The sequence below is a fragment of the Recurvomyces mirabilis genome (genome assembly GCF_035927965.1).
Source record: "Recurvomyces mirabilis strain CCFEE 5264 chromosome Unknown scaffold_12, whole genome shotgun sequence".
Taxonomy (NCBI): Eukaryota; Fungi; Ascomycota; class Dothideomycetes; order Mycosphaerellales; family Teratosphaeriaceae; genus Recurvomyces; species Recurvomyces mirabilis.
The window spans coordinates 440,024-467,237 of record NW_027041946.1 but is presented as its reverse complement, the minus strand read 5'-3'; the positions used below and the strand labels follow the sequence as shown (position 1 = coordinate 467,237).

The following is a 27,214-nucleotide window of genomic DNA, read 5'->3' as shown; positions in this document are numbered from 1 at the left end:
TGACTCCAATCAGCACCGCCTCCAAGCAGCACCGGTATTATGTTCATGGCCTATGCCACGGGTCTGGTTGCGCGTGCTTGCTGATCGATCCAGCATCATGCTGCACCCCAATGGGGCCAGGCGTCTTGCTGGTGACAAATCTCCAGAGTACGGGTAGTCTAGTACCTCGTCTATGGCTAGCAACGCTGAATTGATGATAGCTACGGGTTTGATCTTGTCCAGCGGTGTGTCTCAGTCGCAGCGGGCTATGTCCAATCTTTGTGGCAACAATGCGGGTGGATGGTATCGGTTCTGATCGAGACCTTGCGCTTACGTGGCTGGGAGGTTACAGCTGAAGGTTATCAGGCGAGATCGCGTTCGGCGGAGAGCATGATCCAGCCCAGGTCAGTAAGCACAGATATTCCAGCCATGTGTAGATAGTCTATTGGTCCATTTGTTTGTTTCGAGGATCTGACACTCTCGAGCCGTTGCATTTGCAAGGCATTGGTCTTGTCCCCGTTGATGCGAGCACGGGCGGGCTTGCGATCGGGATGGTGTTTTCCAGAGGCTGCAATCCGTGCCTACTTCCCGCAGCCCATGCCTATCACCTCGACTTCTCGCTTGTCGAGATTGCTATAAGCTCATGCGTTATACTTAAGAGCTGGTGAAGTGTTAAAAAAGTTGCCGTATATCGCTTAGACTTTCCGCTGCAGCACACGCAATCAGCACGGGCCGTCCACTGCTAGTGTTTCTCACCACAGCCAACCATGGCACTTTCTTCCCTCTCTTCATCTCCATCGCTGACGGCGTCTCCTCGTCTTGATCTCGAAGCGCCCAATGACAATTCGCCGCTGCGTGTTTCAACAGTGCAAATCGACGCCACGAAGCTTGAATCTACGACTATGCTCCAGTATCATGGGTCTTATAGTTCGCGAGCGGTGTTCGTCGGCTGTAGGCGAGTCTGGCGCACCACTCACCTTTTGCCACGCTCGTCCAGTCGCCAGAACGCCATTGGGCACTGTTGAGATTCGGCAGTGATCATTTGCGAGTTTCTGTGCATTTGCTGGCAAAGGCGGTGGAAATGTGCGTTTCAGATTTTTGGGCTGCAGGCTCAAGCTTCTAGTAGGTGCACGCTTTCTCTCTTTAACACTGTGTACAGGGCTATCATCTCGCTGTTGTCGAGGTAAGGCATTACGCCCGACGAGGATTCGGCCATTGTCTGCTTTCCTCTTCTGTTCTCTCGCTATACCTTGCATTCTATCCTCTTCCTTGCCTTCTTGCTTCTTTTGTCTTTGCCCTTGCATTGTACCACTTCCTTCCTGTTACGCGCACCTCTGTTCCTTCAACTACATTATCTATGATACCTTGACAGTAACGGTCGATGGGCCTGTTCGTGGCCCAAGACGGCTATTACCAAGGCTGGCTGGCCACCTTGTTATGTTGCTTCGCAGCTGTTGGCGAAGACGAACACCCAGCTGAGCTGGATCGATCTCGAGGTAAGTCTTCTGACGATTGTTCTTTGACATTCGCTAAAAATTAAACAGCTGCCGCTCGCCCCGTTGTTTGTCGAACACAACCGCAAGCTGTATCGAGTCTGCCGCGTGTGCTCACCCTGCCCGCCCAGCAGCAATCTGACTATCATGAGCCTCCGTCGTCTTCCACATATCCTTCCGAGGGTCCACCATCTTTGCAACCTTTACGACTTGGTGATAGTTCCCTCCTAGGCCCACGACCTCGAAACGATGATCGCTTTGACTCCTTCGGCCACGCTGCCCGACCAAGCATTAGTGCGCCGAACGCATTTCGCCGACTCGACTTCACAGAGGGACAACGTGCAGGCCTAATCCCACTGAGGCTGGGTCCGGTAGTGCTCACACAGTCTACACCGGCGCCACGAGAGTCGTCTATCACACCCGAGGAACGAATGACGAGTGCACATCAACGCTCGGACTCGACACAGGAGCTATTGCCATCAGCCAAACGCGAAAGCTACCGCCAAAATAGAGGTACGCCCTTCCAAAGGTGCCAACGAGGAAGCGTGGTAGCTCTTGAACCTCAACAAACGCCGCTCGCGACCGAAGAGGTTCGACCGCCTACACTGGTGCTTGCAACATCTTCAGCCGGGATTGCTAGACCTCAACCTTCACGACAGTCGTCTTCTAGTACACTACGAAGATTATCGTCAGAGGGTCCATCGCCACTGGAAGGACCAGGAAAATCTACCGAGCGCAACCGGCTCAGACGGAAGCGTTCAGCACAATTGCTGCCGAAGTCCTCCTCGGACACTTTCGACTTGGGCATAGAAAAGGAAGTGCTAGAGCTGAATACCATTGTCGAGGAGAAACGAGCAGACACGTCTCGACCCAAAAGTCCAGAGCCGCAACACATAGCCGCTATTGCTCCTGGCATGCAAGTCCGTGCAAGGTCAGAGACGTTGAACGACATAGGCTCTGCGCTGGCACGACCGCTCACAGCCCGTGAGCCATCCCGCATTTTCGATCACGAAGTCATGTCTCGAACTATCACTAGACCGTCTACAGCACAAGGAGGTCCATACACGCGCAACAGCTCGAGAGTGTCGGGCTGGCTGTCAGGATTGTGGACCACGAACACCACTCCTGCCGTCGCCGGACATGAACTGTTCTACAAATGCGCACCTTCATCGCGCCCAAGACCGTGGTCTGAGGCCTCTCTGTGCAGTACAGCTACGCATATCGAGTCGCCATCCCTCACCCTCGCATCTTCGCTGACGTCGAAAACTCACAGCCGGTCTCTGACTGCCGAGTCAAGAATAACCACGCTGTCGCCACCCTCGACCGTCTATGACCACGAGATGCCGGACATAAGGAAGGACGCTGGAGTACATTGGCCCCTTGGGATCACACGAAGCCAAGTTGGATTGGCGATGTAGTAGCACGATCAACCTATTTCCTTGTTACATTGATACCCGCTGGACGAGACATGAAAAGGCGTTCAAGTTGCCTGGATGGTGCTGGCGCTGGCTGGATTGCTTCTTGTATTTGTACTTATGAAAACGTAGACTACAGTACGCGAGTAACATATAGACGGAGAACCATCGGACAACATTGCTGGTACTCACGGTATTCGCGATGTTGCACGCCTCTGATTGGCTGCCAATCCGAAGCTCTTTGAGATCATGTCGCATCAAAGATTTCAATGACCACGCAACTATCCACCCCCCATGTGACAAACTAATCAAAGACGCCGCAGATAGCTACGAGCATCGGCTATGTACGATCGATATAAAGAGGGCAAACAGCATGCGCTTCGGGTGCTCGGTTGCCCTGGTGTGACACGACCAGATGGCGTTATTTCAGGGTCGCAGCACGCATCCGCTGCTGATAAATGATGAAGCATAACATAGCCCCTTGGTCAAGATACACGCACATCCAAAGTACTAGAGGCCTAAACTTGTATAGAATGTGTGCGGTTCCATCTCTACCGCGGGCCAGCGTGACTTCACCATGACCTCAAGCAGCCCCAGGATCGACCACCGAACGCCTCTGCTCTCCAGTGCTTCGTCAATCAAGGACAGCGAAATAAGCGATGACATCGATATCGAGGATCCCACTCAGCTACACCAAGCAGTACCATCTGTCGCCGATGATGTTCTTCCTGAAGATGCTGTGCTGAGCCGCCATCTCGGCTGGTATAGCGCGTACATCCTTATCATCTCGCGAGTTATTAGAAGCGGCATATTCGCAACTCCCGGCTCAATAGTCCGTTCAGTTGGCAGTATCGGCCTGAGCCTCGTGCTCTGGATTGCGGGTGCCATCATTGCTTGGTTTGGACTTATGGTGACCCTGGAATATGGATGCATGCTGCCACGATCTGGTGGCGATAAAGTCTATCTGGAGTTTACATATCGGAGACCCAGATTCCTGGCAACGGTCCTGATCACTATATCCTCTGTAATGCTGGGCTTCACGGCCTCGAACTGCATTGTGTTCGCTGAGTATGTTCTGTTCGCAACAGGCCGAAGCGGGATCACTGCGGAAATCAAAGTTATTGCTGCGGCACTTCTGGCAGGTATAGTCATAATGCACAGCTGCTTTCTGAAGACCGGAATCGTCGTGCAGAATGCGCTAGGATACATCAAGATCGGGACCATCCTGTTCATGATCTGTGCGGGCCTTTTCGCAGCCCTTCTACACAGGAACAGCATCTTGGAAAGCACATCGATGGCAAATCACAGTGCAAAGACCACTGACCAGGGCCTATGGTTTACCTTGTGGGACGGGTCGGTCTGGAACTGGGGCGTCATCGCAACATCATTCTTCAAGGTCTTCTACTCATATGCTGGTCTGCACAACGTCAACAATGTCATGAATGAGGTTAAGGATCCTGTCCGAACGCTCAAGTCGTCGACACAGGCGGCTTTGCTAACAACATGCGTCCTTTATGCTTTCATCAACATAGCTTACTTTATGGTTGTGCCACTCGATCGGATCAAGGAGTCTGGCGAGCTGATCGCGGCACTGTTCTTTGAACAGCTCTTTGGACCACATCTTGGCAGGATCATACTTCCACTCGCAGTTGCTTTGTCCGCCGCTGGTAATGTTATGGTGGTCACGTTCAGTCATGTAAGTCAAGTATGTCTTACTGACAAGGCTGCCGCTAATGTGAGCAGGCACGTATGATACAAGAGATTGCTCGACAGGGCTTCCTACCCTTTCAAGCAACCCTAGCCTCCATCAAGCCGTTCAATGCGCCCATGGGAGCGCTGATCACGCACTTCATCCCATCTCTGCTGGTCATCACTATCCCGACTGGTGATGTCTACTCGTTCATCCTAGAAGTAGAAGGCTACCCAGCACAATTCTTTACTCTAGCAAGCTCCTTTGGGCTCCTTTGGCTACGTGCGGAGATGCCAGACCTTCGTCGGCCTTACCGTGCCTTCATTCCGGCCGTCTGGCTACGCATCGCACTCTCCTTTGCATTGCTTGCTGCTCCATTTGTCCCCCGAAGTGGCTCAACTTGGAGACAGCATCTGTCGAGCGTTAGCTATGCCTTTGTCGGCACTTCAATGTACGTACATCGCCACACTCAGGCGCTCAATGCTGATCGTGTTACAGCATCACGTTCGCAGTGCTTTATTGGTACATTCGGACCGTCTTCCTGCCTCGAAGAAATGGCTACAGGCTTGGAGAAGCGAAAGCTACGCTTAGCGATGGTACTACAGTCACTAGGCTGACCAAAGTGAAGCTTGATGTGTCTATCAATCATGCCTCCATGCTGCAGGCAGTAGATCCCAACGATGTCTGAACTTGATCTCCTCAGATTTGAGATACTGCCGTGCAGTCTATACATGTCCATTCCAGCCAGGACCATAATTATTGCCACCCGATACATACCAGCGAGCTTTTGTTGCTTGTACTCCAGACATGGCAGCATATGCGGGAGCCACTTCCACCCCAAAGGCGAGCTTCACTCCCTTGTACTTGCCGCGGGTGAGAGTTATGCAGCGATGACATTGTGCCGGCAGTCTCTAATGATTGCAGGGCTCATTTCGTGGAGTGTGGATGATATGCAATTCGGTTGGACATGGCACGATATTGCGTGCTCAATGTACATCCTACCTGACAAATGCAGATGCCTCGCCCCGCAAAGGAAGACATTACTCATTAATCAGTCGACGACGTGATATAAGAACATGACCTACATTGAGCTCCTCTAGTCAGTACAAACAACATCATTACAATCACGACTTATCATGGCCACTGCAGAAGTCCAGATAGCACCCGACAACACCTTCGGCCACAAGGTCGAACTCGATGTTCAACAGACCAAGGTGAAGAAGCACGATGTCTCGACCGAGCTGTACTATTACAAGGACGATGGACATCCTCCAGCGCCAGCTATCGTCGGGTAAGCACCTCACATCCATCATCACAAAGATACAGTATAGTGATGCATAAAGCAGCAAGCCAGAGACCTACGACAGGCCAAGTACAACCCAGCAAGTGACCGTCCATGACATCTCAGGAGAAGAGGACAAGTATACCCTCGACAGCCACGGCTTCCAGATCTACAACCACGCCAGTCAGGAGAAGGAGTTCCGGGACGACAACAAGATCAAGGCCGAGTACTATCCCGAGACCGAGCAATTGTTGAAAGACGCTACGGGCGCCGTTCGTGTCTTCATCTTTGACCATACCGTCCGTCGGCACGACGATGATCAACGCAAGGCGGGAGGCGTCCAGCTTCGAGGTCCTGTTCGTCGAGTCCATATTGACCAGTCTTACTCGGCTTCGGAACAGCGCGTGACCCACCACTTACCCGATGAGGCCGAGGAGCTGCTCAAGAAGCGCTTCCAGATTATCAACGTGAGTGGAGAATGACTACAATCCCGTATATTGCGAACTGACAATACTCCAGGTCTGGCGTCCGATCAAAACAATCTTCAAAGATCCTCTTGGCGTCGCGGACTCCCACTCCGTTCCCGACAGCGATCTAGTTGGGACAGCGTTGGTATATCCAGACAGACGAGGCGAGACGTACTCGGTGCGGCCGAATCCCAATCATCAGTGGTACTACAAGTATGGTCAGAGGCCTGACGAGGTTACCATGATCAAATGTTTCGACAATCTTGATGATGGACGGGCGAAACGAGTACCGCATACCGCCTTCATTAACCCAGAGGAGGAGGACAAGTATTCGCGGGAGAGTATTGAGGTCAGAGCGTTGGTATTTCATGACTACTAGAGTCGTATCGTAGTTTGCTCGGTAGACTTGATTTTGAGAAATCGTTCTGTCCTTGCGGTTCGATGTTTCGTGATCTCGTACACGTTTGTTGTATACTTCATTGTGATCGCCAAGTGCAAGCAGAAACTCACAAGCTGGTCACATGATCATGATCGTATTGCAATGAACCACCAAAAAACTGGCCACGGCTACGGCACGTCGGGCAATGCAAGCCAAGCGATGCAGAAGTGGGACGCGCAATCGTGAGATTCGTGCTTTGCACTTATCACTTCGCGTTCTGGTGAGCCCCACGCCCAAGAAGCGGTGAGATGAGCGCCACGTTCGTGCTTTCTTGGAGTCGCATGGCATTGGAGTCTCGGGGTGTGCTGAGTCTTCGTACACGAGTATTTCGAGATCTGTTGCATAGCTGCGTAGGCATTGTTATTAAAAGACACGGGCGAATATTCTCCGCGGTGCCTGGTCTTATGCAGAAGAACTATTGGTGGCTGGAGGTTACGTCATGGTTTGGATGCTGTTCGGGTGTGCTCATTAAATCTAGACTGGACGACAGCGCCGTGAGTTGGTGTTGCTGGAGTACGTGTCGTGTGCTTGCGACAGCTACCCTGTTCCGGAGAGGAGTGGGATTATGGTGCTGTCGTGACCATGGAAATAATAATATCGGCTCATCCTGAGCTGAACGAACCCACAGTGGGAAAGCCACGCTAAGGCCAATGTAGGAGTGTGTAACCTTCGTAAGACTCGTACTTCCCAGATCCAAGACTCGAGCCTTGCCAAGTAGTGTCGAGACAACGGCGGCGGGGCTGCTCGAGGGCAGTGTTGAAATCATTGCTAGAACTATTCGCTTCATCATATGAATACTGTGGCTTGCCCATCACGTACTCACTCAACTGCTGATCGCGAAAAGTCTCCTTTGCTTCTGCCAGAGATCACCGGTTACATCAACAGGGAGATCTGTGCGTTATCGGGGAGGACTGGGGAAACTCTATAGTACTCCACAGCCGTCACCCACCTTCGCTCTCCACATTCGCTACACGCCACTCTAACGGTATTCAGTCAGTGGGTAGTATTATGCGGAAGGCGCACATGACCAGCTAGAATCACTACGTGGCAATCACGCTTCTCGACCTTGGCCCCGACACGATCTTGATACACGTACATGCCCACCATGTTGCCCAGAAACACCACGCCTGCGGACACGATGACGCCGACCAGGCCTAAGTTGGCCTCGAGGTCTTCGTCTCGAGCGAGCTCACAGTATGTCGATACCGAAGAGCATTTCCAGCAATCAGGCCGTGCCCCAGTAAATATCGCTGCTCAGGCTTCGGCACAATCGCTTCGCGAGGCCTCACGACCATCCTCACGTGGACCCAGCCGGTCTTCCAGCCAGCCGAACCTGCTGCGCAAGAAGAATAAGAATGCACAACCAATCAGCGAGGAAGGTGACAGTGAGGTTTCTGGCGAGGGATTAATGATGCCAGCGCGGCGGCTTCACGAAGTACGCACGGCTTCACCTTTACACCAACATCCTTCAAACAGCTCGGACGACCCGTCGGACGTACGGAAGCACAGCGCTGAAGGTCCACCGAGTACGTCCAGTTCTCACGACTCCGCCGGTAGGAGTCATGCAGCGACTGCGGCAGGTGCTGCTCTGGCAGCGCAACTTGGCACACAGACGCCAATCAAACGACATTCGTTACTGCGAGATGAGATGTCACCTAACGACTCGACTCTGAGCCTAACGAGACAAACAACCCCGAGGACCGTACGGGACCTGGGGTCGGACTATACACGATACTTCAATCCTTTTGCTTCACGAAATAATTCGCAGCAAGATCTGTCTAATACTCTACCAAGATACAACTCCTCCACTCATCTGATGACGGGCGCTGGCGCTCTATCATCTACCGATCTCTCGAAACGACTATCAAACCCTTTCCAGGACTCAAAGAGGATGTCGAACCCATTCGCGAGTCGACCACATACTGCTCCCGGCACACCAATGATACAAATTACGCCTGCACCAAAGCAAATAGGCGAGGTCAGTGAGAAAGAGGCGGGTGCTGCTGCCGTGGGCATGCCGATCATGACACCGACACAAACACCAGTCAGAACTGGTACGCCAGTGTTCATACGAGAGGCGGACCCAGAAAAGGCTGGCTTCTTCCCGTACATGGACGATCGACTCGGTGCTCCCGAATATGCCTTCCCGCTATACTCGGACGAGAAAGAGGATGATGACGACCTACACATGCCTCAATGGGATGACGATAAGAGATTGAAACCACATTGGAAGGACCACTTCACCCGGGAGAATATACTGAGTACATTCGGCTTAGCATTCATGATACTAGGTCTGCTACTCATCTTCGTGATTCTACCTGTCGTATCCTACACCACCAAAGGATTACTGGATTATAATTACGAAACGCCACTCAGTCAAATGCCGAAGACTGGCCAGGCCGAACCTTGGGCGATCGTAAATGATCGAGATTATCCTCTCATGTCCAATGTGAGAACTGGTTTGATCGATCCGGATACTCCTTCTGCTGCCAAGACTAGGGTGGGCGTCAATGGCGACACGTACAAACTGGTGTTTAGCGATGAGTTTAACGAGAAGAATCGAAGTTTCTGGCCCGGTGACGACCCGTATTGGTTTGGTGGCAACTTCTGGTATGGTGCTACTCAGGATCTGGAGTGGTATGATCCGGATGCCATCAACACCGGTATGCATAGCAGAAAGCTAATTGATGACTTGTGCTTGGCTGACTCTTCACAGGCGACGGCACTCTGCAAATTCAGCTGGACGAGTTTCAGAACCATGGCTTGAATTACCGCTCCGGCATGCTAAATTCCTGGAACCAGCTATGTTTCAAAGGCGGTATCTATGAAGTGTCAATGTCTCTACCAGGGCCTGCAGGTGTACACGGGTTATGGCCGGGAGCATGGTCGATGGGGAACCTCGGACGACCTGGACATCTTGCGACTACCGATGGCATGTGGCCATACACCTACAACGAGTGTGATGTCGGCATCACTCCTAATCAGTCCATGACCGACGGGACGAGCTTCTTGCCTGGACAGCGTTTGCCATCATGTTCGTGCACTGGCGAAGATCACCCAACGCCAGGTACTGGTCGGGGTGCACCCGAGATCGATATCGCTGAGATCAGTGGCGACTGGAGCGGCAAAGGTTGGGCGGTGGCAACGCAATCTTATCAAGTCGCACCATTCGATATCTGGTACTATCCCAACTACGAATTCATGGAACTGCCGAACTACAACGTCAGCTATGTCAACACTTACACTGGTGGTCCGTTCCAGGAAGCCGTCTCCACGACGACGGTACTCAACAACGCCTGGTATGATGGTGTGGAGTACCAGAAGTATGCCTACGAGTATGTCCCAGGCTCGGGCAAGAACTCTTATGTTGCGTGGACTGTGGGCGACAATGACGAGATGATGAAGTTCGACGCGCGAGCCACTGGTCCCAACGGCAATATTGGCCAGCGTCCGGTCTCCGAGGAGCCGATGTCGATGGTCATTAACCTGGGCTTCTCCAATAGTTGGGTCAATATTGACTGGCCGAATTTGAAATTCCCGACTGTTATGAGGGTCGATTATGTACGGTGGTACCAGAAGGAGGGTGAGGAGATGGTGACTTGCGATCCACCTGGGTACGAGACCACGCAGTACATCCGGGACCATCCGGAACCGTATAACAATCCAAACTTGACTCATTGGGCTGATGCTGGATACTCGAGGCCCAAGAATAGCTTGATGGATGGGTGCAAAGCTGCTAGTTCGTCTTCGTCCAACGATAAGAAGTGAGGATGACATATTTGAGCGGGTGGAACGAGTGATGATGGCTCGCAATGGCCAAGTTGGTGTCGGATTTCAAGCAAAGGCCCAGCCACAACAAGGAAATCGAAGACGAGCCATACCGCAGCTTTGCGGAATCGAAATCGATTTTCGAGAGCATGTTGCAACATCGTTATATACAGCAGTGTCGCTAATCACTGGATCTGACGAGGAAGGAGGAGCATGATGAGACGCCAAGAATTTGACGATATTACGGATATCGATATGGTCAGATAGTGAGTCGTTGCATGGTCGAGGGCGTCCTCGTTCGGAGGCGTCTGGTACTGGCTATCTGCTTTGCTGTACTGGCGCCAAAGGGATCAATTGATGGCCGAGCATGAGTGCGGCTTGCTATGCTTGTGAATGATGTATTGAGTGCAATGTTGGACTTCGTGTAAATATAGGTCTGTTGAGGCGATCGATTCGTCTGGCGTAATGCAATCGCTATCACAATTAGAAGCCCATCGTGTCCGTTGTGACACCAACCAGGTGCACATGGTTGGGGTCGTTGAGCTACTGCTTTTCTAAGCTATGTGCATGAAGGCGGAGCAGGTAGTCTCTATGGCTAGCATCTTCATAGAGCTGCGGTGATGAGCTCCACTTCTATAGCTCCTTATTCCTGTCCACAGGCAGATGACTATCGAAGCAGAGACCAACAAGGTCAAGATGTCAATCGAAGAGCGAAAAGATGATAAGTGCTTCTATGGACTCAAGCCCAACGAGGACACAATCGAAAGCCATGGCCTACGCACAGCCGAGAGAGAATGTCAATACATGCTGCCCACTTTGAGGTCGATAGTAGAAAACTAACCGAAGTTGAGATTACTGGACGTCGGCTGCGGACCTGGCTCAATCACCACCGGACTGGCTCGATATATGCCCGAAGGCCATGTCACCGGCTTCGACCTCTCTGAAGTCTTCCTAGACAAAGCTAGGCAAACCGCTGTCGAACAGAATTGTACGAATGCGGACTTCGTGCAGGGTGATGTCTACAATTTGCCGTTCGAGGACGATACCTTCAATGTAGTACATACGCATCAAGCAGTCTGCCATTTCCACGAACAAGTCAAAGCGATCAAGGAACTCCTTCGCGTCATCAAGCCCGGAGGAGTTCTATGTATGCGTGAAGCAGATTCTGATACAGTACGGTTCTGGCCGCCGCAGCCCTTGCTGGACGAGTGTTTTGAGATGATCCGAGCTGTGCAAAGGGCTAATGGAGGGAGTCCTGATGCTGGGATCAAGCTGAAGCATTGCACTGTTGAGGCTGGAGTGCCGAGGGACAAGATCGAGTTCACGGCGGGGGATTTTGTGTATCATACTCGTGAGCAGACGGAGGCTTTTGGCATGACATGGCCTGGGCGAGTAACACAAGGTGCGTTAGCGGACAAGGCTGTCGAGATGGGATTTGCTACGAGGTGAGTGATCGTGATTGCTTCGAAGGATGATCATGCGCTGACCAGCGGTAGGGAGCGACTCGAAGAGTAGGGTCAAGCGTGGAAAAGATGGGCGAGAGATGAAGATGCGTTGTTTGTTATGTTGCACGGCGAAGTCATCGCCCATGTCTAGGTGAAGTTGGTCCCGAGATCTTCCCATGTCACTCGGATTTGACAGATCGTGCCATCTCTAGCACGGTTTGAATGCACTGCTTGAGACGTCGTACATGCCGCTCGGTCACATCGCACTTCTCCTTGCATATGCGCTTCCAAGGGCTGGAGCTGTACGCGAAATTGACACAATGCTGAGAAAGACCCCCCAGACATGAGTCACACATATTCCTCCCGCATTCGACCAGTATAATGCTAGAGAGATCAACTTCCTCTCCATGGTAGTATGTGATCATTGTAGGAATAGCGCTACAGATCAGCTCGAATGTATTGATGTGACACGGTCCTTCGTACTGATAGACAATCGATTTCAGGTTCCTGGCATCCAGAAGATGTAACCACATGCTGCGATGCTGCTGGATCATCGACGCCGGACTCGGATCACATGACATCCTGATGAAACCAACGCGACGCAGCCAGCCGCGGGACTTGAGTTTCAGTGACCGGATAAAGCGTGCACCTGTGGCGACATCTTCCATGACGAACTCGTTGCAGCCGCAAAATGTCGATCCAGCCTCTTGATATATTGTTGAGCAAAAGGACAATAAACTGCCCACACATCCGACAAAACTGTTCTTGTCGGGCACGTCGGCCACGAACGTCCCGGTCTTCAACTGGTGCCGACGCCGAGCCCTCTCAGACTCTAGCTCATCCGTCCTCAAATATGTTGCAAGCCCACGCCCTTGGCCAGATGAGACGATGAGAACCACACCCGGTCGTAGCACGCTATCATAGATCATCTGTCGAAGTTCCGGAGGAAGATCGAGGAAACCCAAACCTTGTGATGTGATATGCGCGTGACCAGAATGATGAGCGGTATGATTCACAACCGGGACCACCGACGCTCCTTGAGGCGCTCCTGTGTTAAAACTGTATGCGTGTGTGACTGGGGTCCTGCACGAGGAAGTGAGACTTCGCTCCTCTCGGCAAAAGGCTGCAAATGGTTGTGATGCCCTGGCGCTGTCGTGGCCCTAAGCGCACTCATGTTAAGGCCACGAGCCTGCGCACCTGTGATGGTTTGTGAATTTGTGGGAGGGTCGCCTGCAAGATTCTGGGCTGAAATGGAAGATACTAGTCCCTGCGATGCAGGCACATTAAGTGAGTAACCAGGAAATTGATAACGAAGCCAGCCAGGGTTCCATATCTGGGCTGGCTCCTCGGGCCCAATGCAATCTTCGAGGAGGTCCTCCAAGCTGTCGAAACTTCGGATCTGAGAGATGTGAGCTAGGGAAGGCATCATAATACTCTTGGTAGTCTTACCTCTTCCCCCGACATTATGTTCGCATTGGAAATCTCCACCAACGGGGCCCAATTGATGTGACTGGTACAAGCTTCGTGATATCAGAAGTGAAGGTCAGTTGGTCTTCCACTTGTGAGGTTGCCATGTCAACGATGTGCTTGCCAGGAATCGAGACCAGACCAAGAAAGCACGGCTGTGATCTCGAGAAGCTCCTGCTCGCTACATCACGAACTCCGCTGGTACTTGCTCGCCGCTCTCAGCTTCGGCCCGAACTTGTAGAACAGGAACGGTATCGCGGCAAGCGCCAGGCTGATAAAGCTGAGAAGACTGGTCGCCCATCCAGTGCCAAGTCGCTCGTACATCTGTACCGCGAAAAGCGGGAAAGCGAAACCCATCAAATACCGAGGAATGTTGTTAGCTCCCATCGCACTTGCACCGTAAAGTGGGCCATAGAAGTCCATCAAGTACATGTCGCGCTCATGAAGACGAGGAGATTGCCGGCGCCGAAGAGACCTTCTGCGATGACAGGAGAGATCCAGTGGATGTCTGATCGCGCTGTTCATGCGCTGAAAGACGTCAGCAGATTATATGGCAAGTATGACAGGGACAGTACTTCGACTTACAACCAAAACAGACTCACGGGCAAACACAGCCCACCAATCATGGCAAGGTACAGTCGAGGCTCTGGAGGCACTTTACCGCCTCTGCTTTCCTTGTGCGATCGGGCCACTTGTGGCTTGAACACCAGCTTCGAGAAAAGAATGACGAGCCCGCAGCCGACTATGCAGCCCACGCCGAGGCCGATGAAGGTGAAACCAGTGCTCTCGATCCCGAAGCCGTATGCTTCAGCAAACACTACTGGGAAGGCCTATATTTGCATTGTCAGCTTAGGACCCATCGAAAAATAGCGAGCTTGCGATACTTACTGCAAAGAAGCTGTAAAGCATGGCGAAGTTCAGCGCTATGTATATCGTGAAAGCCGCTACCACGGGCTCCACGAATGCCATATGCATCGGTCGTGTCAAAGTTGAGCCTAAGAAGAATATCGCAGACTGTGTAGCTGTCCTGCCGCTCGTCTTAGTGGGTAGACCAAGCTTCTTGGCACGTTTCTTCAATATCGCGGACTTGTAAGTCTCCTTCATGCCAAACGCAGGCACTAAGCCGACGATCGTGAAAAACAGCAAGGCCCACATTGTCCAACGCCAGTCTTTCCTAGCAGCAACGTAGCCACCCACCAAAGGGCCAATGGCTGGTCCCAGGAATGGCGTGGTGATGTAGATGGCCATGGGTATGGCACGTTCTGCCGGCGTATAAAGGTCGGCTAGGGTTGCACTTCCGATAGAAAGACCCGGACTACCAAACACGCCGGAGAAGAAGCGGCATATCGTCAACGCGGCGATGTTGTTACAGAATCCGCTGCCCAGCGTGAAAAGGGCGAAGATCGGGATGGCTGTTAGATAGACTGCTCGTCGACCATATGTCTCGCTCATGGGTGCGGCGATCATGGGTCCACTGGCCAGTCCAAGTACGTAGAAGACATATGGGAACAAGGAGACCTCGGCAGATACGCCGAATTCTGCCATAAGACTGTCTCTTCCGGGAGTGTATATCGACGATGCTAGGGTACAGACTAGAGCTATAGCGGCTGGAATGAATGTGTGGTAGGTCTTCTTCCAGCGTGGCCACTGCAAGGGATTCTCGGGATCGTCAGGACCATTCCAGTCATCGCAATTGGGCGAAGTTGGCTCCTGAGCTTCATTGGCGGCGGAAGTGAAGGCAGGCTCGGTGACGGATGCATTTCTCGAGTCGACGTCATCGCCTTTTTCGAGATCTTTGTCGCTACAGTCTGATCCAGATCGTGGTGGTGAGTGCTCCGCAGACATAACTGTGCTTAAGCGTGGAGGAGAACCCTCGAAATGCTAAGAGGAATAACAAATTGAGAGTGTGAAGAACGCAGAATCAAGCAAGCATGGACATAAAGAATGTGCTGTGAGATTAGAGACGTAGTCGGTGCAGACCGTTCCATTGAAGACTGTTGTGTGGATAAAAGCCAGCATACTGGAACAGACACAGTTCCAGATACGGTAAACACTACGAAAAGAGCAACAACCATGCATGGTGCACAATCTGACAGAGCCATGCATTGTCCAGATGGAAAAAGATCAACGAGAGTGTCGGGAAGTGAGTCACGGGCGGTTCGTTCAACCGCGTTGGGCGGCCAAAGATGTGACCGTTTCTCGGCGGCGCAACCTCTGCTGCAAACAGATCAAGACCAACCAGACCGTGGTGGCAACAGATGCGCTGACCTTTCTGAGAGGTTGCACGAACTCGGCGCGGTTGCGATGACGTGTGGTGGATGGTCTGCTTGCATTTTCCAAACGGTGTTGCAGATACGATCGTATCGTTTCCCAGCGTGGAAGGCTTCAGCCAATGCGTGGACGTGTTGCTGAAGCGTATTTTCCCAAACGTTGTTGCTTTGTGGATCCCCGACGAAATCGCGGTTGAGACCGCCCAACCGCCCTTAGCGTGCCCTGACAATGCTCCGATGATTTGAGACGATCTCTCCAGACGATACCATTGAGGTCTCCCAAGCAGGAGCAGCTATTCGAGGGCCTCGTACACATGTCCAGAGCCCAACAGATTGAGTATGTCATCGCGCTTGAGAGGGTACGCAAAATATAGCCAATCGCGTTCAGTCTTGTGTATGGGGACCGATGGCAATACATCTGCATGAGCCAAAATATGAACAGGTAAGTCTTGCGCCCACAGCTCAGCGTGAGTAATGCACGTCATGATGGAGATGTTCAAAAGACGATGCAGTCGTGTCACGCAGAGACGTATGAAGTATCGAGTGTTCATTGTTGTGAAGGTGAGCGCCATACTTCCGCAGACCCTGAAGCCACGTTGCCCAATACGGAAGTTACGACTTCTATCCACAAGTAGTCAACAACATGAAACGCAGGAAATCTTTTATGGTTTGCATACAGCTGTAACCATGAGCGCGCTCTATAACTCTGCCCTGCGCCAGTCAAAGGCCATTCGTGCGGATCTAGACAGCTTTGCCGCTTCCGGGTCGTCCACACCAGCTTCACAAGGACAACTCACAACGTCACTAACGTCCTTCACGCGGACCCTAGACGACTACCAAAAGAACATCGATGTCGAGCTAGTCCCCGAAAAAGCAGAGAAGGGCAAGGAGCGGATCGTCAAGTTCCGTGAGGATCTACTCGAGTTCAGATCACGATTTGCAGAGCTGAAGCACGAGAACGAGCAGGCAAAGTATGCCGAGAACAGAGGCGAGCTGTTCGCAGGAAGGGAGAGGAAGGGCTACGCTGGCGGCAGCGATACACCTGAGAATCCATACCGAGATGCTGCAATAGCGAATGGTGGCAGTGGACAGAACGTCAACCCACTCTTTCGAACGAACAACCCCAACTTCCAGGCTGGAGCCAATGGACCGAACAGCTATAGCAACTACCAGTCACCGTACGGCTTTGGAGAGGATCAGCAGCGAGAAAGCCATGCCTTGAGAGAAAACTCTTTCTTCACATCTACAAACGCGACTCTGGACGAATATCTTGAGCGTGGGCGTGCTGTGCTCGGTGATCTGGGTGACCAACGAGATGTGCTAAAGGGTACGCAGAAGAAGCTGTACAACATTGGCAACACGCTCGGTATCAGTGGCGATACTATTCGCATGGTCGAGCGGAGAGCGAAGCAAGACAAGTGGATATTTTGGGGTGGTGTCGTGGTGTTCATCATCTTCGTCTACTTTGTGCTTCGGTGGTTGAGATGACGTAGTGCGTGAGAGGGTACAAGTTTGGCAAAGTCCTGTTAGCGAGGGGTATGGAGTCTTGATTACCAAAAGTTCTATCTTTGGATGTGCGAATGCTCTGCGGTGTCAAGTGCCTGAGGTAGGTGCACGACAATGAAAGCTGGTGCAGGTGATGTTCTGTCGCTGGACGAGATGTAGCGCCAAGCCCAGCCTCGAGACATCAACTATCACCACAACCAATCGAGATGAAGGTGGTAAGCATGCTTGGCATGAGAAGTCAAAACATAGAGACCTCAAAGTCACAATGTTCATGTTTGACAAGACACAAGATACAAATAACTACCACGGGAACAGCCATCTACATATCGAAACTGTTTCTCACCACCTTCGCGACTATCACGAACCTCCTCGCTGGCCATGGCACCACGGACTCGTCAGGGTACAAGCCATGCAAGAAGTAGATGCACAGCGACAGAACCAAAACAGCCTACCATAACTGCGCAAGCTGGGGGCCTGGCAGAAGCGGCTTCACCATCCCTAGTGACAGCCAACAAAGACATAACTGGCTTCAGCGATTTGCCAAGAGAACCCAGAGACATGGTCTATCACTACTCCCTCACCACACTCTACGGCGACGACATCTACCTAAACAACAGCTCCCTCCGTGCCGAATGGTACATCTCAGCCCTTCCACTCCTGGAAACCTGCCAAGCCGTCCACGACGAAGGCGTCCTAATCCTCTACGGTCACAACACCCTACGCATTGAGCTCCTCACTTCATCTAGTACATGGAGACGCGAGTCAGGCCGTGTCGTGCAAGAAGGAAGCCTCAGTTTAGGCGCTGGCATGAACCATCCAGGTCTCGCGGAAAAGCTGAAGGTGATTCCAAGCAGGCATTTCAGACATGTTCGGTGCCTGAAATTCGCCTTCCATGCCTATGACTTCCGGATGAAGAGGATTGTTGGCCGTGATGACCGGCAGCCGTATAATTACTCGAAACTCGCCCATTTCATGATCCTGGTCCGCGTTCGGCCGAGAGCGCGATTTTCTCTCACTTATTTCACTGGCCAGATCGAGAGTCGTGACTTGTCGCCCCAGACTGCCTCGAACTTGATACAACGGCTCCAGCTGGAAGGAAGGCGGGTGAAAGTACTGACCAAATCGAGTATCTTCAAGCTTGCTTATCGGGTGCGGACGACGTGCGATGTGATCCTCGAGGACGAGTTGCTGGAGAGCTTGCTTTACTGAATGGGGCCAGCTCACCTTGATGATTACGGACGCATAAAGCATGGGTCGCATATGATGCTACGGCCATGGGCGCCTTAGATATAATCGCCGTGGCATCTACCTTGGGTTGGTGTGCGGCGGCCGGACGAAGCATTACTGCTTGCTCTTCCGCATGTCAACAGCCCACAGCTGCTTGACTCCAGCCCGTCTAGATAGACGCAGGCGACAGGGCCTACTCCGTATTGAGCACTCGCAGGCCGACTTGCCCGTTTACATTATCCAGGCTTGGACGATGGAACCCAGAGCGATCGTGGAGACGAGCAATACACGAAGACAGTATCAATAGCTCTGCTTTCTGGGAGTACAACATCATAACGACAGCGAACCATCGCACATTTTCCTACAAACGTAAATACAACTCTCAAGCAAAAGCTCAACCCCATCAAAAGCCCACCACGCAAGCCCCCTCAAGCATCCCACCTAACCCCATACCGCCGCTCAAAAGCCGCCATAACCACTCTCCGATCCCTCACACTCTTCGGCAATCTCGAAACCCCCGGACTCACGGCCTCCAACTCACCTTTAGGCACATGGGAACCAACCTGCTGATAATCCGGAACACGGAAACTAGAACCACGTACCTTGAGCTTTTCGCGGGGGTCGCTTGGGGGCACACCTACTTTAGGCTTTTTCTGGCTTTGCTTTTGAGAAGATTTGGAGGAGTGGGATGAGGTGGATATGACGAGTTCTTTGAGGCTTGGTCGTCTGGTGGTTGATTGGGCTTGGGTGTTGGTAGATGGCATGGTGGGTTGTTACTCAAAGGGGTCGTGAGTAGTGAGTCTGTATATCTAGGAGGGGCGGGTTTTTATATGCGGCCTGTGCGTCACGCTTGTGTTTGATAGCTAGCTGATTCACGTATGCATGTCTGGAGGTCCGAAGAATGAGGTAGTATCGTATGGGAAGACAATCTAACAATAGTCCTTTGTAATCATGTCAAGGTCTTTGTACGAACCTGGTTTTCATTCATCTATCCTAAGATTGAGCTGGCTTTGTTTCCAAGCCAGCCTCCTGTAATTTGGTCTTTTTGACGGACGAGGCACAATACGCCAATGTGATTTGAGATCACGATCTCGGCAGGCTCCGGTATGCCATCGTTGTGAGTGCTCGGGGTAGCATAACGTGAGCAGTGCTGTGGAAAGCACATTACTCATGGTGGACCACTCCGCGCGTTCTGCCATCAATCCGCCAGACTTGGATAGCTTCAGGTACCGTAACGCACGACCATCAGTCCTACACAAGTTGGTACTGTCGTAGTAACTTGGTGAACGTGTTTCAGAACGTACTGCGATGTCATTGCCCATCGCTAGCACTCGAGCCACGAGCACTGCTCGCCTCACTCACACTCCTCGCAAACGTGACTCTCCTCGGCGTCGGAAACTCATTGCGTAAAGGCGACTCCTGACTCGAGCTCGTCTGGCTAGTAGCCGTCGTGTTTCGTGAGATCTGAGAAGCGTGTGGCGAACCGAGCTGGTAGAGTGCCTGGAGAGCATCGCGCTCGGCCTCTGCAGTCTGTGTGTCTGTGCGTATCGTTGGCGGGCGACGTGGATGGCCGTTCATGGGTGTTCGCGGTGGGGACATCGCGTTGTTGTAGCCGATTTGTTGACTTGATGGGGCTGAGTAGTATGTTTGCTGCATCGAACCAGGCCTGATGTCTGCTGATGGCTGTAGTTGGGGAGGGTTGTGTGCAACATATCGAGGCTGTTGTGGGGAGGCCATGAAGGTTGAGAAGTTGCCGGATCGCCGCTTTGGGGGGGGTGATGTTGTGCCGTCGTAGCTAAGCGGTGCATAATTCTCGTACATCGATAGCCGGGCAGTGCCGTTGCTGAGCCCTGCACTCACTGGTCGCTTGCTGTACTCGACGTGTGACATGCTGTATCGTTGTGGTGATGCCTTATATGCTGCCAACTGCTCCACCTCGGCGATTGTCTTGTGCTCCCATCCATGCTGCACCTTGGCCATGGCATAACCCAACCTGGACTTCAATGTTGCAGCCAGCTCGCCAGCCCGACTCCCTGTCGAGGACATTGACCCCGCTCGAGATCTCCTGCCTGGGAAGGTGCCAGTCATAGGCGTGTTGGGCAGACTTGGCGCGTTCTTGACGTGACCACTCGCTGTCCTCTTGGCTCCATTCGTCGCTGTGGGCGAGAGCGTGCTCAGCGGGCTGGCAAGTGGGTTGTGTGTACTTTGTATCTGGTCCTCAGGCGTGATGGCACGTTGTGCAGCGCTCGTGACGCTCTTGTGGTGCTGATCATACTGTCGCTCGGGCACGGGTATCGCGGGTGACGTCGGGTCGGTGTCGTTGGTCAATTGCGACAAGTTGCTGTTGCTGGTCTGGAGGTGCGGTTGGCGAACACTACTCGCATCGCTACGTGCACTGATGATGGATTCTTGGGATGCAGACCACGGTTGCTGGGCGTTTGTCTCGGATGTAGTGTTGGCATGGGCGTCGCGGGCGGGCGCGTGCATAACACTCGTGGGCCCCGGGTTTCGAGTGGTAGTGTGTCGAAGGTGTGATACTTGGCTTCGTGGCGTTACTGGATACGACGATAATGTCTCCATGGTGATCATAGGGCCTCCCACTATGTATGTTGTAGTATGAATAGGCGTTCACGCTCGTGCAGGTGTGGTGAACCTGATAACCGATGGCTGTATAGTGACGTTGACCCCAGCAAGCGCGTCCTCGACGCGTGGGTTATGCGAGGCTGGAGATCTCTTCGTCTCTCCTTCTATCCGGACAGAAATGTATATACGCACAAGCAGAATACTGTCCTGTCGCACCCTCTAACAGACCGACAAACTCGAGATAAGTAATGAGAACGCACGAGCGAGTAAGGTGGTGACTAAATGCAGGTGGTGGGACGCGTTCACCCCCGCTTCACTTCACGCGATCATGTGCCATGGAGAATTTGCCACTAGAATTGACCAAATGCAACGATCTGCGTGTAGGTGAATGCTACAATTATATAGTGAGGCATGCTACCTCATCAACACGGTACAGATTGTGCAACACAGCATCCCGGTCGTCCTTCTAGCAACCTCCTTGCCGGTGGATCAATTCTGTTCCACAATTTGTCCTGCCCTTGCCGCTCCCTGTCGAAACGCTTTGTGCAGACACCGAAATGTTGACTGGAAAGGGTGCCGGATGTTCTTGACCCATGATGACCGCAATTCGATCATAGGTCAACTGCCCAGCCGCTGCCGCCAGCTGATGGAAACATCCTGAGCACTCATCTCGTTTCGAGCGTGATTTGCAGCCCAAGCGGATTGGCCAGGCTCTCTTGACGCATCGTCTTGAGTTCCAGCCGGCCTGGGAGCTCGCTCTGCGACTCTCCATCGCAGATCAAAAATTCCTTATCTGTCGCGCAAATGGCCTCTTCAGTCAATCTTGCCAACCCCTCTCAGACTCAAGTAAACATCCGTACCCCATCCAAAAAGACTCTGCACCGCAATCCCCCCACCAAAATATTCCGCATAAGCCCTCCCAAGCGGCAACCCATACCCCAACCCCGCCAACGAACTCCCACCTCCCGCACCACCACTGATAACATCCAACCCGGCACCGTTCCCAACTCCACCAGAAACCTTCTCATTAATCTCCTCCTCATTAAAAGTCGTAAACCCATACTCCCACAACTTCTGATAGTTCTCGGGTTTTATGCCACCGCCCCGGTCTCGAATACGAATGGTGACGCCCGGCGTGGCTTGTCCAAGGGGTCTGATATTGGCTGAGGCAGAGACATCCGGTTTGTTGCTTCCGGAAGCATAATCCACACTCCCCTGTCCATAATTACTGATAGCAGCCTGATGCGCGTGAGCGATCTGGTTAGGTTTGTTCTTGAGCTCCCTCGTCTGGCCCTCATTCGCTGGCGCAGGAGCAATGGTTACCTCGATGGGTTCCTTCTCCGTCCCAGCCTCTATGACGGCGCGGAAACTGTTCTTCAGTAGCTCGGTGAGGATGTATTCCAGATGCATAGGTATGTGTGCTATCGTCGTGTCCGGACTCCCGACAATGTTAACGGTAGGTCGGACGCCGTATTTGAGCTCGCAGATTTCGCCGACGGTGTTTTCGCAGTTGCGGATGATGGTTGCCGGTTTCAAGGCAGTGTCGATCACGCCAATATATGATTCTTCGTCCTCTAATATATCCTTTGCACTTTCGGCATCCGACAGCTCTCGATGCGGACGACTGCTGAAGTGGAGAGCGATATGCTGTTCAGCAATTAACCTCGTGCCTATCCTCGCCCGCAAATGCTCATCCAGAAACCTCGTGACCTCCTGCGCGGTGATGTATTTTCTCGCCTCCAAGAATCCCCTGGCAAGGGTCGATATGGTGTTGTTATGTGTCTGAACCAGATCGGCCATTACGGCCGTGAACTCCACTTCATCTTTCAAGCTCTCTATCCTTCTTTCTGCAAAGGGCAGGAGGGTGCTGAGACTATGGACATAATTCCCGTGGATCTTGCTGACGTTCGGGTTCGCTACTACGATGTATGGTAAAGCTCTTAAACTCTGGATCCGATGTGCTAGTCGTGAGGGTAGGATATTGAGGGTGAAATTGGCACTGTTGAACAGGCCTTGTTCAGAGAGGGGAGGATGGCCATGTTTACAGAGATCGGCGAGGGTGAGGGGATGTAGTGGTTTGGCTGCTAGGCGAGCAATATCCGCATCGGTCACCGTCTTGGTCGAGATGTGTCGTCTGCTTCGCTTCGCAAGGTGTTGAAAGCCATTGTGCCGTGCTACAGCTCTCAAGCTGAGCATTAGCGGCGGTAGGCTGACAGTGACTGTCCTGGGGCTGTATAGACTGGACGTCAGTTGCAATAGAGCGCAGGAGAGGTTGGCTGTGCACTTTGAAGTATACAAGTACATATATAGACGTGGGGGTTATGACTCGGACAAATATCAAACCAGCAGAATCATTGCTGTACACAAGAATGGAGACGTTTTCAATAGGGCGGTATAATACTTGCGAAGTGGAGTCGGTGTCGTACAAAAGGCTAAGGTACATATATATATACACATCTCCACCCATAAGCTATGTCAGTACATGGCAACCATGACACCGAGGATCCATGCAAGAGACGCCATGCTATGCATTTCCCTCCTTCCTCCATTGTAAAAATCTTGCCGGACAGTGCTCTAATAACACAGGACTCTCAAGCAGAGCTGAGACGTCAAGGAGCTCAAGTAACGATCTCGCCGATGTCAATCATCTGCGGCTTCCAGCCCTTCCCGCCCTTGCTCTCAGCATCCGAAGGCAACATGACCTCGTTCTGCGGCGGCGTATACAGGTACCACCCTTTCAGCGCTGCCGCTGCCGCTCGCACTCTGGCCTCGTTCAGACTCGCACCAGCAGCCTCGCCAAGCAGATTCTCGCCAGAATATACGCCAACGACAAACACGGGCGTCCTGCTTAGACGACCCGTCTCGCTGATCAGACGTGCGACCGGCGGCTCGAACTTTTCCCTTGCGCATAGGCGGGAGAGGTCGCGGGTGGGGTGTGTGAATTTGAACATCTTGTCCAGCTGGAGGTGGCGGCTGAGGATGTGATCGCTGTGGAAGGACTTTGTTGCTGAGGCTCCTGCGTGGAGGTACAGGGCTCCTGCTACGGCTCGGACGAAGGAGGCGGATGCACCCTCGACGGTGTTTGCCTCTATCTCGCTGGGATGTGTTGTCTGCGCGGAGAAAGAAGTAGTCATTCCTGCTTCGGTGGCTTCACCATCTCCCTCAGCTGTCGATTGACTTGCTCCGGCATAAGGTTGCGAGTCAACTTCTGGCATTTCCATTTGCAAGTCCCCGAACTCATCATCGTGGACGAGTCGACTGCTGATTCCTCTTCGGTAATTCCAGTCGGCGTTCGCTCTCCCTGTGCCCAGTCGATTGCCAAGCTTTCTCACTCCCGGCATATCCTTGATCCTCCTATCCGTACCTTCTGCGATACTGTTGCCAGCCACCATCCTCTTCAGCTGCAACAAGCCAGGATCGACTTCTGATCCCGGCGCAGCAACCACTTCCACACCCCACTCACTCCTCACATTTGCCAGTGTGGCTGCTCCAACGTACGCATATTGTGCAGCAAACAATACACTCATCGGTAAGCGAGGATAGTGGCAGGTGAGGTACTCCGTCGTATGCGATCCGAGCAGGTCCTGCCCCAAAACAGCGAATGGGGCGTTATTGTATCCTGGTCGTGTGTCGGCTGATGAATCTATCAGACATCGTGCTAGCGTCTGTAGAGGTAGCTTCGAGGGTAAGGATAATCGTGCGTGTAGAGCCGCAAGTTTTGCCGAATGGCGGGCTTTGTGATGCGAAGGCGCATATAATGGAGCTCTGGCTAGTGCTTCGCCATTGTCCTGGAATGCTCCCGATCGGTCATCCTCTAATGATTGTGCTACTGCAGCACTTGACGCTCGCCGCCGGCTAGCAATGACTCTCTTGTGACTCTGCCATTGATGCTGGATGTGATATTGCCGTTGCTGTAGATCTCGTCTTAGAGCCGTAGTTTCGCAGGGAAAGGGACATCTCTGAAGGTGTATTCGCGGATTCCTTGGTGGTTGTATTTGGAAACGATCCAGGCGTATGCGCTTCATTGAGCACTCTGGGAAGTATTGTATCAGCTCGGATTGATGATGGGATTTTTCGTCTCGTCTCCTTGCCTCGAAATCCAAAAATCCATCACGACTGCACGCGATCAAAGCTCGGAGATGAGCTCGGGCCACCTCCAAGTCCACCATCACCTCCAACACCACCTCGTACAAACCAGACTAGCCATTGTGCCCCGACGACTTCGCTACCGCAGACATGAGGTCCACACAGACATTACGGAGTGGAGGCAGCAAGATCCCGTTAGTCTACAACCTGAAGCGAAGCTTTCGCAAGAGCGTGGAACATATATGCTAACCACATACCTTCTTTAATAGCTATCCTAAGCACATTTGGAGTCCGGCAGGAGGATGGTACGCACAACCAACCAACTGGAAAACAAACACGGCAATCATGGGAGCAACGATAGTGGGCATATGTCTTATGGTGGGAAGCGTGAGCGCAGACAGGGAGCACAGGAGCAAGATGCCGGAAGTACGTCTGCAACAGCAGGAAGATCTTCGTTGGAGGAGGACATTGTATACTGACTGATTGTACAGCCTGGACGGTTCTTCCCATCAAGATACTGGTCACGAGAAATCCGAGAGTATGAGGCAGCGCAGGCAGGGAAGGCCGCACCAAAATCTGTATTGGATTTCTAGAAACCAGGTTATGAGACAAGCACCGGCGTTGTGTGTGTGGGCTATGTACAGACGGAGAAACAGTCCCTCAACGTTTCTGATCTTGTAGCGACCAAGTGTTCTGCACGACGACCTGTGGAGCAGTGGATCAGGCAACCCTGCGTGCGCGAAATGGTTTTGCTGCGAGACCCTTATATCGATGTCTTCTCTTGACCTTCCCCCTTCGCCTCCTCGATACTAGCTTTGACCCATTCCCGATAATCCATAGGTTTCCTGCCCAGCAACATTTCAAGCACATTTGGGTTGCCAATTAATCCTTTATCGTTATAGTACATGAACATCCTCGCCGGACCTTGCGTGTTCGCAAAAGCTGCCTCTTTGATATCACCATGACTGAGCATAGTGGCGAACATCTTTGCTCCTTCCTCAATGGGTAATTGCTTGATGCTGACCTCCTTGCCCAGCTCTTCAGATACGATGCTGATTGCTTCGTTGTATGAGTGTGGCGTCGGCGTGCTGACAAGCTCGTACGAAGCATAGAGATGTTTCTCCCGCTCGGCGAAGATATTCGCAGCAGCTTCACCCGCATCTCTCGCCGTAACGAACGAGAAGACCGTGCTTGGGTTCCAGAGCATAGTATGTGTCGGCTCAGCCTCTCCGACCAGCTTAGCGATAGGAAGGTTCTCCATCAGCGTGGTCGGTTGTAGGATCGTAAATGGTACGCCAGATTCTACGAGATACTCCTCGATATACCGCTTCGCATCATGGTTGATCATCTTCCGCACGCACGAGTGAAGCACACTAGAGAATACCAGATGCTTGAAATCACTACCTTGCACGCGAGCAGCATCGATGACATGATAACCCATCTCAGTTTCATGTTCGTGGAAGCCGGGCGTTACTAGATAGCAAGCTGTCACTCCTTCAAGGATGCGATCGCAGTCCGCTTGAGATGCCAGGTCGGCGATCACGACTTCTGCATCTGGCCATTGCTTCTGCAAGCGATCTCGGGAAGCTTTGGAGTTGACTTGCAGGCGTAGACGGCGCCAGTCCTTCAAATGAGGAAGCAGCCCGGTGGCTTGTTTGCCACTTGCGGCAGTGATCAGCAGGAGGCCGTTGTGCTTGTTTACTGGCATGATGCTGAAACCGGAAGCAGAGACTATCGTACCATGAGGTGGGTAAGATGGGATACATGGAAGACAGATGACGCCAGTATGAGCGTCCATTACTTACACACAGGCGATCAGCCCTCCGCTTCTCCGCGCGTATTTAGAGACCATTGACTGGTCGCCACGATACCCTCTGACAGCTAGGCGCCGCAAGTCACGATATTTGGGTGGAAGAAGGTTTGTGTCTTCTCGCATGTTGAAAGCAGATAGCAATGTACGCCCATCTCGACACATCGTCCGGGGTGGAGGAAGGGTGAGTTTTGAGTTTACGGTATGGCTCGTTCTCCTCACAGACCACTAAGCTCGGGGGTGATCGGCCGGACTTTTTGGGCGACACAAGCAACCCTGACAACATC

General features: G+C 52.5%; 12 protein-coding genes across 12 annotated transcripts; 7 read left to right on the top strand and 5 right to left on the bottom strand.

The window, feature by feature from the left end:
* Positions 1-1,360: 1,360 nt before the first annotated feature.
* LTS14_005198 (uncharacterized protein) lies at positions 1,361-2,890 on the top strand (the record flags this gene model as incomplete). Its single annotated transcript, XM_064837896.1, has 2 exons — positions 1,361-1,475; positions 1,524-2,890. The coding sequence occupies 2 exons, from the start codon at positions 1,361-1,363 to the stop codon at positions 2,888-2,890; spliced, it is 1,482 nt and encodes a 493-aa protein (XP_064694600.1).
* Positions 2,891-3,464: 574 nt separating this feature from the next.
* MUP3 (low-affinity methionine permease) lies at positions 3,465-5,265 on the top strand (the record flags this gene model as incomplete). The annotated part of the gene is made up of 3 exons (XM_064837895.1): positions 3,465-4,583; positions 4,631-5,028; positions 5,076-5,265. The coding sequence occupies 3 exons, from the start codon at positions 3,465-3,467 to the stop codon at positions 5,263-5,265; spliced, it is 1,707 nt and encodes a 568-aa protein (XP_064694599.1).
* Positions 5,266-5,713: 448 nt separating this feature from the next.
* LTS14_005196 (uncharacterized protein) lies at positions 5,714-6,705 on the top strand (the record flags this gene model as incomplete). The annotated part of the gene is made up of 3 exons (XM_064837894.1): positions 5,714-5,868; positions 5,924-6,326; positions 6,379-6,705. The coding sequence occupies 3 exons, from the start codon at positions 5,714-5,716 to the stop codon at positions 6,703-6,705; spliced, it is 885 nt and encodes a 294-aa protein (XP_064694598.1).
* A 1,165-nt stretch (positions 6,706-7,870) lies between these two features.
* Positions 7,871-10,533, top strand: KRE6_2 (beta-glucan synthesis-associated protein; the record flags this gene model as incomplete). The annotated part of the gene is made up of 2 exons (XM_064837893.1): positions 7,871-9,428; positions 9,482-10,533. 2 exons carry the CDS (start codon positions 7,871-7,873, stop codon positions 10,531-10,533), a joined length of 2,610 nt encoding a protein of 869 aa, XP_064694597.1.
* A 906-nt stretch (positions 10,534-11,439) lies between these two features.
* Positions 11,440-12,048, top strand: LTS14_005194 (uncharacterized protein; the record flags this gene model as incomplete). Its single annotated transcript, XM_064837892.1, has 2 exons — positions 11,440-11,978; positions 12,030-12,048. 2 exons carry the CDS (start codon positions 11,440-11,442, stop codon positions 12,046-12,048), a joined length of 558 nt encoding a protein of 185 aa, XP_064694596.1.
* A 1,583-nt stretch (positions 12,049-13,631) lies between these two features.
* On the bottom strand, positions 13,632-15,290 carry LTS14_005193 (uncharacterized protein; the record flags this gene model as incomplete). The annotated part of the gene is made up of 3 exons (XM_064837891.1): positions 13,632-13,973; positions 14,048-14,275; positions 14,334-15,290. The coding sequence occupies 3 exons, from the start codon at positions 15,288-15,290 to the stop codon at positions 13,632-13,634; spliced, it is 1,527 nt and encodes a 508-aa protein (XP_064694595.1).
* A 1,112-nt stretch (positions 15,291-16,402) lies between these two features.
* BOS1 (protein transport protein bos1) lies at positions 16,403-17,203 on the top strand (the record flags this gene model as incomplete). The annotated part of the gene is made up of 1 exon (XM_064837890.1): positions 16,403-17,203. One exon carries the CDS (start codon positions 16,403-16,405, stop codon positions 17,201-17,203), a length of 801 nt encoding a protein of 266 aa, XP_064694594.1.
* A 396-nt stretch (positions 17,204-17,599) lies between these two features.
* On the top strand, positions 17,600-18,430 carry LTS14_005191 (uncharacterized protein; the record flags this gene model as incomplete). The annotated part of the gene is made up of 1 exon (XM_064837889.1): positions 17,600-18,430. The coding sequence occupies one exon, from the start codon at positions 17,600-17,602 to the stop codon at positions 18,428-18,430; it is 831 nt and encodes a 276-aa protein (XP_064694593.1).
* A 1,329-nt stretch (positions 18,431-19,759) lies between these two features.
* On the bottom strand, positions 19,760-21,028 carry LTS14_005190 (uncharacterized protein; the record flags this gene model as incomplete). Its single annotated transcript, XM_064837888.1, has 1 exon — positions 19,760-21,028. The coding sequence occupies one exon, from the start codon at positions 21,026-21,028 to the stop codon at positions 19,760-19,762; it is 1,269 nt and encodes a 422-aa protein (XP_064694592.1).
* Positions 21,029-21,696: 668 nt separating this feature from the next.
* Positions 21,697-23,227, bottom strand: LTS14_005189 (uncharacterized protein; the record flags this gene model as incomplete). Its single annotated transcript, XM_064837887.1, has 2 exons — positions 21,697-21,824; positions 21,892-23,227. The coding sequence occupies 2 exons, from the start codon at positions 23,225-23,227 to the stop codon at positions 21,697-21,699; spliced, it is 1,464 nt and encodes a 487-aa protein (XP_064694591.1).
* Positions 23,228-23,649: 422 nt separating this feature from the next.
* On the bottom strand, positions 23,650-24,558 carry mrpl3 (54S ribosomal protein L3 mitochondrial; the record flags this gene model as incomplete). The annotated part of the gene is made up of 1 exon (XM_064837886.1): positions 23,650-24,558. One exon carries the CDS (start codon positions 24,556-24,558, stop codon positions 23,650-23,652), a length of 909 nt encoding a protein of 302 aa, XP_064694590.1.
* Positions 24,559-25,880: 1,322 nt separating this feature from the next.
* On the bottom strand, positions 25,881-26,969 carry LTS14_005187 (uncharacterized protein; the record flags this gene model as incomplete). Its single annotated transcript, XM_064837885.1, has 2 exons — positions 25,881-26,829; positions 26,923-26,969. 2 exons carry the CDS (start codon positions 26,967-26,969, stop codon positions 25,881-25,883), a joined length of 996 nt encoding a protein of 331 aa, XP_064694589.1.
* Between the last annotated feature and the right edge of the window lie 245 nt (positions 26,970-27,214).